The 13,203-nt window shown below is 37.1% G+C and overlaps 2 protein-coding genes across 6 annotated transcripts in view; both read left to right on the top strand.

The window, feature by feature from the left end:
* The first annotated feature begins 1,101 nt into the window (after positions 1 to 1,101).
* On the top strand, positions 1,102 to 4,462 carry si:ch211-245j22.3 (uncharacterized protein LOC563798 homolog). Its single transcript, XM_046865010.1, has 5 exons — positions 1,102 to 1,220; positions 1,746 to 1,878; positions 2,785 to 2,934; positions 3,216 to 3,321; positions 4,008 to 4,462. The coding sequence occupies exons 1-5, from the start codon at positions 1,150 to 1,152 to the stop codon at positions 4,160 to 4,162; spliced, it is 615 nt and encodes a 204-aa protein (XP_046720966.1). The 5' UTR covers positions 1,102 to 1,149; the 3' UTR covers positions 4,163 to 4,462.
* Positions 4,463 to 7,270: 2,808 nt separating this feature from the next.
* The window catches only part of ppfibp1b (PPFIA binding protein 1b), a 35,132-nt gene continuing 29,199 nt past the window's right edge, over positions 7,271 to 13,203 (top strand). For all 5 annotated transcript variants that reach the window (XM_046864562.1, XM_046864561.1, XM_046864558.1 and 2 more), the window contains exon 1: positions 7,271 to 7,440. The gene's annotated coding sequence lies outside the window, so the exon portion shown is untranslated. The remainder of the gene's footprint in view (positions 7,441 to 13,203) is intronic.

Genomic DNA, 13,203 nt, shown 5'->3' with positions numbered 1-13,203 from the left:
CCGGACTATAAAGCGCACCCATATATAAGCCACTTCTTCTTCTTCTTCTTCTTCTTCTTCTTCTTTCGGCTGCTCCCAGTAGGGGTCGCCACAGCGAATTTTACCCACTGAATTTTACAAATTATATATAATATATCTACATAAATAAGCCGCACCTGCAGGTGTCTACACTAATGAACTTTACACAGGCTTTAACGAAAGACACGTTACACACGGTGTAACGGGTGAAATATGTTGCGCTTAGCATAGCGGCATTTTGGGAATAGCATGCCACTGCATTTTTCAGCTATTACTGCATGTTTGCAAGACGAGGATTATGTCCTTATTATTTTCTGATGCTGATTTCGAAGTTTCTTTGACTAACCCTTAACGCTGTTGCCAAAAAAAATAAAAAAGCACGAGGAAACCTGTCTGTGCTTATATGATTTCTGTTGCAACTGGAGTTACAACTCGAGCTATCCTTTCACCCTGACTCAACGCGTTACAATGGCTTGTATCTAAACAGTAGCCTACCAAGAAAGTCATTGTTCACTGTCTTCCTCCTTCCTTTCACAACTATTTCTCTCGGGAGTTTATCTTTTGGCATCGTTGTGCGTTTAAAAAAAACTTTTTTTCTCCCGATGCCGTGCAGCTCAGAACACAGGTGAGGTGCGTTTTTTCGTTTCCGTTCGGAAATTTCTTTGGTCTAATGTTATGTCGCTCAGTTTTTTGGCTTGAAGTTTGTGAAACCGAGAAAAACCCAGGAAAAATTCATAAATTAGCCGCTTCGTTGTTTAAGCCGCGGGGTTCAAAACGTGGGGAAAAAAGTAGCGGCTTATAGTCCGAAAAATACGGTACTTTCTAATCTTTTAATATGTATTCATTGATCTTGATGTAGTTGTCAAAAGATGTTGTTTAGTGTCACTCACTACCACAACTCCCCTCCCCCAACTCTCATCACATGTCAGTTTACATGCTCTTAACTATACCTGCTCTCAAGGTAATTACATTTGAGGCCCCCCGACCTGCTTGTGCCCCCTGCTAAGAGATTACTTTTGGCTAATTTTATGGCTGCAGGACAGTACCTGTAAGATTGATTAAGCCTAAGAGATGTAAGCTGGGCTGTGGTATATAAACATGTGCAGATGAGAATGTTGAGCACAAATAAGGATGGGACAGGCTGGGACTTTACCCTGCAGAAACCGGGGCACGTATGTCACAGAACTGTATGAATGGTTGAGGTAAGGCTGAGGGCTCATTCACAATCTATTTCAATGTTTGTTTTCAATGTTTGTATTGTGCTTGACTGTTACACCGCTTAATAATAGTAAAAAAAAAAAAGAGTAATGCCGTTTTCACTCTGTTGTCTCTTGTGGTTTGCACTACCATGTTACTTGCCTCATAATACATTCTCTACCCTGCCTCTTTGCACATTGTCTGTAGTCACCTGATGATCACTGGACTTTTTATTTTGCTTATTTCTTCCCTCATTTCTCTTCACAATGCACATCTATATTTGCACAATATAATGACAATAAAGTTGACTCTAATCTAGTTTATAGAAAAACAAAAAGGTAAGTTTTTACTTCTTTCTAGCACACAACTGTCAGGAACAGTAAGTCATTGTAATAGTACTGAAATAGTAAAATTTCATGATGCTAAAACTGTAACATTGATGCATAAAACAGGAAGGTTCAAATTAATATTTTGAGCAATCTAAACTACAATTATGAACAGGCCCCCCACATATTGGTTTAATCCGGCAGGAAGTTCTTAAACGAGTGCCCGAGTGGCCTGATCACTCTGCATGAATTCAGGCGCCACTTCTGTGATGGAACCGTGGGAACGGAGTCTGGGGAATATGCTGAGCAGATCTTCCGTACGCTAGACAACAACGGGGTATGGAATATTACACGCAGACATATTGGCTTGGAAAACATATTAACGTTTTTCTATAGATAAAAGTAGGAATTTGTTTAATAATTATGATATGGACTGATTTTTAATTAACGGAATAAAGCATCACAGGCCATATTAGGCAATATAGGAAAATAATCAACAGTGGGGTGATATAATGTGGCCTGAAGCAAAGCATCTTTACTATTGCCATATTGAATTTGTATTTTTTTCTAAAAACAATTTTATATATATTATACCGCAGGAATTTGCCAACATCACAAATTGTCTTTGTCAGATACATTTAAAGTAAATTCCATTTTCACCAGTGCCCAGTCTCTCCTTTCCTTTTTGCTGAAGTTAATAACCAGAGAGAGTCACAACGTAAACAACAATTTAAGCCTATAAATTAACAAATTATTTTACCTGAGGCAGAGATTTTTTGCCTATTCCAATGGTCTTGAGTTGTGTTGAGATCCCCTCTTGGCAAACCATGTTTTCATTGAGCTTGCCTTGTGCACAGAGGCGTTTACATGCTGGAACATGTTTGGAGAGTTTAGATCAAGTGCAATGCAAAGACATTCTAAACATGCTTTTACAGTACAGGGAAGGCTTAGATGTTGGTGTGATTATCAGGTGTGCATATTCTTTTGGCCATATGGTGTATTTTTTATTTTTTTTTTGTCACATTAATGTAAACCAGCATGTTGAAATATAGAAAAGCACCGTTGTCAAAGCCTTCTGGCAATGTGTATTGTATTGCCTTTGAGAAAACAAAAATGGTTCTTTGATGAAATGATGTAAAAACTGATAGCTATCAAAGCTACCTAGTATGTAAAGTGTTAAAAATAAATAAATAAAAAATTATTTTGTTCACTGTACCCAAAAATACAAATGACTGGTTCACAGGATGGATTCGTCGACTTCCGAGAATATGTGATGGCCATTAGCATGCTGTTAGAAGGCTCATCAGTGGAGAAGCTTCGCTGGTCATTTAAACTTTATGACAAGGACAAGGATGGGGCCATAACACGATCAGAGATGCTTGACATAATGCAGGTAGGTTCCCTGTATGTTATTGTGTGTTTACAACCCACAGACTATTTTCACTCAATAAAAAAAATCACTTGAATATTTATACAAGATTCATCTGATTTTACTTTGATTACAGTGCTTGCATATGTGATGAATAATTAAATCAGACCTAGTTTTGACCTGGCATGACGATTTCTGCGTGATTTCAAGATGTGAAAAGGATTTGTGTAAAGGAGGTCAGCATTACTGCTCTGATTTGGTAGAGGGCGATGGAGCCTCTGTGAGCATGTGTTGATTGTTGGCAGGCTGTGTATAAGATGAGTGTTGCAGCCTCTCTAACCAGTCCTAATCCACTGACTGCTGAGGAATGCACCAACAGGATATTTGTTCAATTAGACAAAGACAACAATGGTAAGGTGATAATTACAATCACTTTCTCGAACATGTTGTAAATCGTTTTTTATTATGAACATGTGAGATTCAGTAGCAAACAGGATTTATGTTTGTAAATAAAAACGTTTGTGTCTTTTATTGACATTTTGGTCTATTTTAATCTCTTCTATATTGCCCACAATAATGCATCAATAGGTTTTTAGCCCTTTGCTCCATATTTACCTCAGGAGAGAAATGCAGCAACACTTAAGGCTTTCCATCTCCCCAGCGCTCTCACTCAATCTATAAACCATGCCTCAAAAAGAAAAGGTTCTAAAGATTCAACCAAATCTCTGTATAACTCAGGAGAACTTTGTCATATGGCTCTATTGACTTCTGGAGGACAATGTTTGTTGTCTCCACTATTTCTGTTCTGTTTTGGATTTTTCTTTAAAATGACATAGACTGTCAGTAAAAACAATAGTGATTATATAATGAGATTAAACTAATTGTTAACCCTTATGACTGATCAAAGAAATAGCACCAAATCCTCTTAGCATACCAAACATATATTTAAATAAGAAGATATTAAATGTGTTTCAAGGTGGAGATTTCTTCTAAAAATGAATACTGTAATATAGACTGTACCTGACTAGCATCAGGGTATCTTTACAAATACAATCCATCACAATATCATGCTATTATACTTTATGTCCTTTTTACAGCCATCATCAGTCTGGAGGAGTTCATTGAGGGGGCACTGGGTGATAAATGGATAAAAGAGATGTTGGCGTGTGACCCTAACACTGTAAAGGTAGAGCGACCTTGTAAGGGTTTCTCAGGATCTAAACCTTTGGGTTCATCCGAGCCTACAGAATGAGGAATACTTGATTTGCTGGAGGAGTAGAATAGTATTTCTGGCAGTCTCCTTACACCATTTATCTATGTAAAGGGTGTCTGCTCTAACATACCCAAACTCTTGGTATATAAATCTTTTGATTAATAAATGCTAAAATCTGATGATGTATGACCATATTTTGAAAACACATTAGTGATATTTACATAGAGCTGCACTATTAAATAATAAACAATAAAGCCTAAGCATTTTAGGATGCAAGAGTGAAAGGGAAAGTTTATAGGACTGTGGTGAGAGCTGTGATGTTGTATGGTTTAGAGACAGTGGCACTGAGTAAAAGACAGGAGGTGGAGCTGGGGGTAGCAGAGCTGAAGATGTTGAGGTTTTCGTTGGGAGTGACAAGGATGGACAGGATTAAAAACGAGTTTATTAGAGGGACAGCGCATGTAGGACGTTTCAGAGGATGGACATGGGGTATATTGGTAGGAGAATGCTGAGGATGGAGCCACCAGGAAGGAGGAAAAGAGGAAGGACAAGGAAGAGTTTTAGGGATGTGGTGAGGGAAGACATGCAGGTAGTTGGTGTGACAGAGGCAGATGTAGAGGACAGGGGGGTGTGGAGTCTGATGATCAGCTGTGGTGACCCCTAATGGGAGAAGCCAAAAGAAGAAGAAGAAGAAGAAGAAGAAGATTGTTTCATTTATGATGACACTTTTTTTCTTACATGTGATCAATTTGTGCAGCCATTTAAGACCACTACATGACATTTCTATCTCTGAAAGTCACAAAATGAACTGTCAAATAAAAAATGTTTGGAAAATCTTTCCTGGAGCAGTGGATGGTTCAATTATTTTAAGCAAATTATGTAAGTGAATCAGGAGATTTGTAAAAATTTTCTGCACCAAGTAAAAAGATTTTGGCTGTAGATCTAATATTTGACTTCTATTATATGATCTATTACTATCTGATTTCTGTAACAATAAACCAACCTTGTAAAGTTTTCTCAGAATCTAAAGATTTGTGTTCATCGGAGCCTACAGAATGAAGGATAGTATTTCCGGCAGTCCCCAGTCTAAAGAATTCCTTCTCTAACATACACAAATATATATATATATATATATATATATATATATATATATATATATATATATACATATATATATATATATATATATAGATAGATATAGATATAGATATATAGATATATATAGATATATATATATATATATATATAGATATATATATATATATATATATTACTTTTTTAAATACAAAATACTTAAAAGAATTGATGATGATGAAGATGATGATGATGATGATGATGAAAGACCATGTTTTAAAAGCACATCAGTGATATTTACATACTATTTTACTGTTTGCTATCAACTTTTAAAATGAAGGATGATTCCATCTGCCGGAGCAGTAGAATAGTATTTCTCACAGTCCATTACATGGCACTTCTAGAAAGGTTACTGCTTAAAGAGCAATGTGAAGAGCAATGTAAAGAAACATCAAAAGAGTTCCTCTTGTTTTTTCTTCTTACATGCATGTCAGTGTAAACAAAGTAACGCAAAGACAACTTATTGTTTGTGCTATGGATTAAACTGCTTGACTCCCATCACATGATCTAACACATTTTTAGGTGATATACAAGTCGCATACAATATGTAGAAGTTTGTATTCTATCTTACCAGTCTAGATTTATTTATTGCTAGAGACTCAAAGCACTTTTGTACGTCGCTCTGGACAAGGGCGTGTGCTAAATGCTGTAAATGTAAATGTATTTTACTTCTCATTCGGATGTAGAATGTAGTTTCAGGAACTTTATTCTTCCCTGATATTTAAGCCATGTCTTCATTAAAATTTCCTATTTAACGTCTGAAGTCTAAAAGTGTAGTTAAATATCTCAGTCCTTCACATTCAGAAAGTGCTTTATTTTTTTGAAGGCTGCAGTGGTTCCAGAGTCTAACAAAGGCTGCAATTCAGGAATACACCCTGGATGGGACACCACTTCACTGCATACACACATTACTACCTGGGGCAACTTAGCATTGCCAATAAATCTACTAGAATGTTTTTGGGAGGTAGGAAAAAACTTGGTTCGCAATGGAGAGAATTTAGGAAACTCCTCACATTCATTAGTCTAAGTTTAGGATTGAAGCAGGAACCTTGAAGCTGTGAGGCAGGAAATAAATCATTATTTGGAAAACAAGATCACAGGACAAACATCACACGATCACGAGACAAAGTCACAAGATTACGAGACAAACTTGTAAATTTGTGGTTAGGGTAAAGCATTGATAGGAAGTGGTAGCTCGGTGGATAAGGCTTTGGGTTACTGCTCAGAAGATTGGTGGTTCAAACCCCTGCACTGCCAAACTGCCACTGCTGGGCCCTTGAGCGAGGCCCTTAATTGTCTCTGCTCCAGGGATGCTGTATCATGGCTGATCCTGCACACTGACCACAGCTTCCTAACAAGCTGGGATATGTGAAGAGGAATTTTATAGTGATGTAATGTGTATGTGAAAAGTTCTTGGCTTGGCATTAAACAAGCTATGTTAGGCCTCTCTAGGTGTCAGTGTAAATGTGAGGGAGATTTTAGTGTAGCTTTTATTCATTGTCTTATTTGCCATGGAGTCAGACAATGGGGTCATGCTTCAATAAAGAACAGTGATGTATGTGGAAGCAGTAAAGCTGTAAATATGATGCTTAGACGAGAGGCAGCATGTAACCAGCCACAATTAAAACTTTTATTAGAATTTAAGTTCAAATAAAGTTTGATTTTAAACTTGAATTCAATTTTATTCCAATTTCATTGACTTTCACGGTCTGCAAGGTGAAGAAAAAACTAACAAAAAAGACCACTTCCGGCTATGCCAATTTCCAGCACTTGTTTTGGGCGCATTTTTTTCTATGAACCGAGAAATGAAGCTCGCGCTTATTCTACATTATAGTGAGTTATATTTTTATTATAAAAGTAATACAATTAATTATGAGACCCTAAAATATGTATAATAGTAACGTAATAAGCCACACACACACACACACACACACACACACACACGACCACGACCACGAAATAAACTACTGTTCCTCGGTCTGGGGCGGGATGAGCCCATGGCGTGACGTCACCGCCTTCCCGATTCATTTTGCCGACATGGCGCAGGCGGAGGCGCAGCAGCGAGGGGACGAGAGACGGCAAAGCTTCTGAAATTACATTTTACAGCAAAGCAACGCCGCGGAAAGCCCGATTCTAACAGGATCTTTTAGTTTTACACGCTTTAGATCCCAGTCCTGCTTTTGGTAAGTTTGATTTGAACTCAGCACTCAAGGTTGTGTCCAGATTCCTACTTTCCAAAGAACTTGTTGAGGCTACATGTAACTTCGACTAATCAGATGGAGGACACTTTGTTTGTACTCGATCTCTCTTTAAAGTGTATCTAGGATGATAGAGTCGCCTTGTATAATAAAATAAAAGATGATCTGTTAGATGGGGATTAGTTGTGACCGATGCATGCTTGGCTGGGAGTAATTTCCGTAGCCCCAGGCGAATTATTACAAAACAAAAAGCTTCACAAGATTATACATTATTCACATGATCATCAAATCAGACTTAATGTGTATAAAGTGAGATAATGTTGTAAAAAGCAATGATCATGTGGGTTGATTTTTTCGGATTTTCCTTTTTTTTTTTTTTTTGCTGGATGCCTTGTGATTCACGCTTTCCACGTAATCAGAGGAACAAGAGCAGCTTTCTGCAGCTTTTCCAGGGGAAAAAGTGTAAAGAGAGGGAAACAGCTGTGCACAGAGGTGAACACGACATGCTGGTCTCTGATCTGTTTCATGGCATTAGTTCAGACCAAATGCAAGCTATAGATTTAGAAAATCGAAATTGTGATTTCAGTCTATTTTTATTTATTGGATTTGTATAGAATATTCAGTTGCTCCAATAGTCTTTCAGGACAGATTTATATGTTAGTTTCATTATCTGAATGTGTTCAGAAGTACTTTGGCAATGAAATGTCTTCGAACACACAATTAAACAAATAAATAAATACATACATACATTAAAATGACATGGACTTTCAATACAAAACACATTACACTTATTATTCATTGATTGATTAATTTTTTGTGATTTGGACCAATCGTATTCTGTCCTATTCAATATTTTATAATATTTTGATTGTCGGGTCGGGAGGCAGATGGTTTAGTGGTTTGGATGTATTCTTTGCACCTCCATAGTTTAAGGCTTTGCACCCCCCTCTGCCATGTATGTGTGGAGTTTGCATGGTTTCCCCATTCTTTAAGGGCTTTTCTGGGCACTCTGGTTTCCTTCCCCAGGCCAACATTGCATTGTAGGCGGATTTGCATTTCCAAATCGTATGTAGTGTCAGCACGTTCACAATTATGCCCTGTGATGCGTTGGCCTTCTGTTCAGGGTGTCCCCCCCCCTTGTGCCCGAGTTCTTGGGGAAAAGCTCCATGGGAAATGGATGATGGATACCTTATTGATAATGGCAGGTTTTTCATCACTTAAAAAAAGGACTCTGTTTTGAGAACTGCTGGTTGGGACGCTTTGGACACTGGTGACAATCCTGCAAACTTGAATTGTGCTATAATTTTTCCTCATACGGCCACTGATGTTTCAAAAAACATCTGTACATGTATTCAGTTTGTATTTGTATTTTATATGAAAAAATATGATATATTAAATATAGTTGATACAGTTTTGCATACTTTCCTGATAAGTTGATATTTGTGACTTCATAGGCAATCTGAGGATGGATAGCTTTTGTATAATGTGAGTGCAGTCATTGTCATATTTCGAAGTAGTACGAAACTGAAAACCTTTTAATTATAGCGCAGTGGTGGAAACAGGTTGTCTGCATAATTGTTATTTCCTGTTTTCGATCGAACAAACATTTATATGCAGTAAAACAATTTGACTGGCCAGCAGTTGATATTTTGTTTACTTAAGAGAGCCTTGTCAGAGGAAACTGTGCCAGCGCTAGTATCCGGAAATCACAACAGCTAATGTTTCACTTCATAAAGTGTGGTGCCAGTTTCAAACCAAAATAACACCATGAGTTATAATTAAAAACTACACATGTGAGGGCAGATCACATGACACATTTCCTGAAACATGTTGATAAAGACTCCTTCTTTTCCTTCGTATTTTTCAAATGGAAAACTTTTTTACTTTACTAATAGGTTGGATTTGAGGCTATTCTGAGATTGAGATTTTAATGTTTCTGTGCAACATTTATATGACTTCAGACAAACTGTTTACAACATATGCAACTTGCCTGCAATCAAATGCTTGTTTTTGTCTAGAAATGGCTTTTCTCTTTTCTTTTTTACGGTCACTGAGTCTGATGGGGTTCAGAGGAGGTCTTTATTAAATACGGTATACATTGTGAAGTGTATCCTGGAGGCAATTGATGCATGATGGAGCTTTGAAACCATTAGGACAGATTTTTGAGGAAATTTTTCCCCCCAGAGATGAGGGTAAAGGTGCAATGAATGTGCAAGTGGTGTGTGCATTCCAAACAGTGTTGGTGTAATGTGATTATCCTGCTTCACTCAAGTCATGATATGACTTGCTTAATATATTTTAGACAAACGTGATAAGTCATGGTTAGAAAAAAAAAAAGAAAAGAAAAAATATGATGTTTTTTTTTTTAAATCTTTGATTTGCTAATGTTTCTAGTGTTAATTAGTTGATTGGAACTGTATTTTTGTAATCCCTCCGTTAAAAGATACTCTTTAGAAGATCAAATGAATTTGATTAATCTATTATCACACCAACAGATTGTTTACAGAACATTTGCACCGACTGCAATGGCAATAAACACAGAAGTTGTATTGCTGGTGTTTAAGGTATTGGTAATTGGAAATGATGGAAATATCAGTCCTCCGAAAACCAAAAAAGAATAAAACAATATATTTGAATGCATTCTGATAAGTAGACGGCTCTTTTTCTTGACTTCAATATTTTGGTGCAATTCATTGTTTTCTGACATTTGGCATGATTTCTGTGATGTGAACTTGCAGTGACAGCATGGAGCTGGAATGCACCACATTTCCCTCCATGCAATGATTCAAGAATCTGATGGAATACTACACAGGGCCATGCAGATAGTGATGGCCGACACAAAAGGGCTTGTTATTGACTGTGCTGTGTGTTATCGCCGTGCCTTGGAACCATTGTGTTCCTGCCACAAGAGGAAATTCCACCGCAGCAAGAATCTGCAATGCAAAGTGATAGTAGCAGCTTGACAGTGTCTATGTGAAGCATTAAACCCTGTAAAGAGTCTCTGTTAGCAGTGAAAACAGAGAGAACGGCGAACGTTTAGTTTTTTTGGACGGACACAAACGTAGTTCACTCGGCACAATGGAATGCACACGTTTGCATGTTAAAATGCAAAGCTAAGCGCCATATTATTTTTGTAGGCCCGTTGAAATATGTGTTTTTCATGTTGTGCTTGTGACGTTGGAGAAACACTCTAGTTTCATTATATACAGTGCCCAGTGTATTCACAGCGCTTCACTTTTTCCACATTTAGTTATGTTGTAGTTTCCCCCAGATCTGTGCCGCGATACAATCCTGTCGCAGAGTTCTCCATGGCTTGGTTTGTGCTCTGACATGCACTGTTAACAGTGGGCCCTTTTATATAGACAGGTGTGTGCCTTTCCAAATCATATCCAATCAACTGAATTTACCACAGGTGGACTCCAATCAAATTGTAGAAACATCTCAAGGATTGATCAGTGGAAACAGGATTCAACGGAGCCCAATTTTGAGTGTCACGGCAAAGACTGTGAATGTGTAATTATGTACATGTGGTGATTTCAATTTTTATTTGCAAAGATTTCAAACAAACTTTTTTCACGTTGTCATTATTTGGTATTGATTTTATAATTTTGAGGAAAATAATGAATTTGACCCATTTTGGAAAAAGGCTGTAACATAACAAACCTTTTCGGATGCAGTGTACTCGATTTCCTCAGTTTATGCAATAATTATTATTTTTTTGCACACTGTGTAACGATGTAGTGCTTAATTTTCTGCTTCATTTCCCCACTCCTTGACCTTGTACACAGTTGGTCTGTAGCTGCACTAAAGTAACCTGGACAAAAGTATTGGGACATCTGGCTTTTACAGCCATATCTGGATCTTTCCCAAACTATTACCACAAAGATGGAGGCACACATTTGTATAGGTCTTTTGATGCAGTAGAACTAAATTTTCCCTTCACTTGATCTAGGAGACCCAAACCTGTTCCAGCATGACAATACCCCATGCACAGAAACAAGCTTCATGAAAATATGGGTTGGAGTTAAAAATTTGAGTTGCCTGCTCTTGAGCTCTGACCCCAACCTTAGGGTTGTTTAAAATAGTTTTTCACAGAGAACCTAGTAATCTCTAATAACATGTGACCTGGCCTTGACGTTTTCATCGCACAATGGTTGGAACTCAGTGTGCCGAAGAAAACAACCATCTTTTTGCTTGATTGTAATGGTTTCATGTGAGCACCCAAGATTTGCAATCATCATGTTTTGGGTGTAATTACTGCAGTCTTATTTGTTTTGTAAACTGATTAATTCATGTTGCAAGATTTCAGTTCTTTATACCAAGGTATGTTAAAGACTCGATTCTGTTTGGTCAGAGAATGTTGATAATAGTAGGCAGTTTTTAAATGTACGTTTTTAATGTAACTTGTTTCATTCACTTTCTAGAATATTAAATGTAACTGCAGATTTTTTTTAAAGCAAGAGGTCCTCACTTAGAAGCTATGAAAATGATATAACATGAAATAAACTATACATTTAACTGTTGCAAAAGTGTGTGTGTGTGTGTGTGTGTGTGTGTGTGTGTGTGATTATCAACTTCAGCAAAGTAGCATTTAACGCCACATTAATTAATAAGAAAGTAAGAGTATATACTTGCATATGTATAAACTGTTAATAGTTAATATAATTACAGAAATGATTTTTTAAAATTCCATGGCTACAGCAATATATTCTGCTCCATTGACTCACATCCAAACATGCTAAAAGGCTTTATATCCTGAGGGTTGTTCTATTTTTTTGTGGTCTAGACACATGTCTGGATGTTCCCTTTTTGTTTTGAAAAGTTACATCCAGGCAACTTGAAACCAATTTAGAACTTGTTGTGTTTTGTTTGTTTTGCTTTTATTTATCTTAGTTTTATCTCTATATTTATCTTCGAATATGCTTTCACGTTTGATATAAACAATGACTTCTGTTGAACCCATTATGCTTAGATAAGCTACCAGACCTGACGGATTTTGCCGCAGCTTTAAATTTCATCTCTTTTTTTTTTTTGGAAGAATGGCAGTAAAATACTAGTTTACTCGAAGCTGTGTTTCCTGTGTAATTTTGAGATTGGCAAGACTGCACTGTGAACTGTTTCATTTCTATTTCTTACAAAATTACTTCAGTCTCCAAAATCCCTGATCTGTCTGCATATTGTGAGACACTGGAATGAGCATTTAAACAAATCTAGCAGGCTGAAGAGGGGCTTGGGTTATATATTCCCTAACAGGGTTTTATTTATTTTTAATGTGGTGTGTGTTTGTGGGTGGTTTCTATGAAACATTAAGAGTGAAAAACCACTGGCTGAATGCTGGGTGTCACTAGTGTGTTGGAGTGTGTTGGACCAGCTGTTTAAATAAAAACTGCTGCTGGGTGGCTGAAGAGTTTCTCTTAACCTGGACAAATCAGAATCAGGTTTATTGGCCAAGTGTGTTGACACACACAAGGAATTTGGTTCCAGCCGGTAGTGACTCTCAAACTTACAGACATAAATAACACTATACATGTAGCTTGGACTATACAAGACAAGACAAAACAGACCATGTGAGACAATATAGACAGTATTAAGAGTGTATATAGAGTATTAAATAGGGATACAGAGTATATGACAGATCAGTAATGTACATAAAGTGTAAGATTAACAGTAAAATAACAGTATTGTGCGTTCGGTATGAAAGTTACTTTAGAACTTTTGTAAGCTATACAGCAGCAACAGTGTGTGTAA

Source organism: Silurus meridionalis, chromosome 13 (genome assembly GCF_014805685.1).
Source record: "Silurus meridionalis isolate SWU-2019-XX chromosome 13, ASM1480568v1, whole genome shotgun sequence".
NCBI classification, from domain to species: Eukaryota; Metazoa; Chordata; class Actinopteri; order Siluriformes; family Siluridae; genus Silurus; species Silurus meridionalis.
The sequence above is the reverse complement of the archived record's forward strand: the minus strand, read 5'-3'. Positions and strand labels throughout refer to the sequence as shown.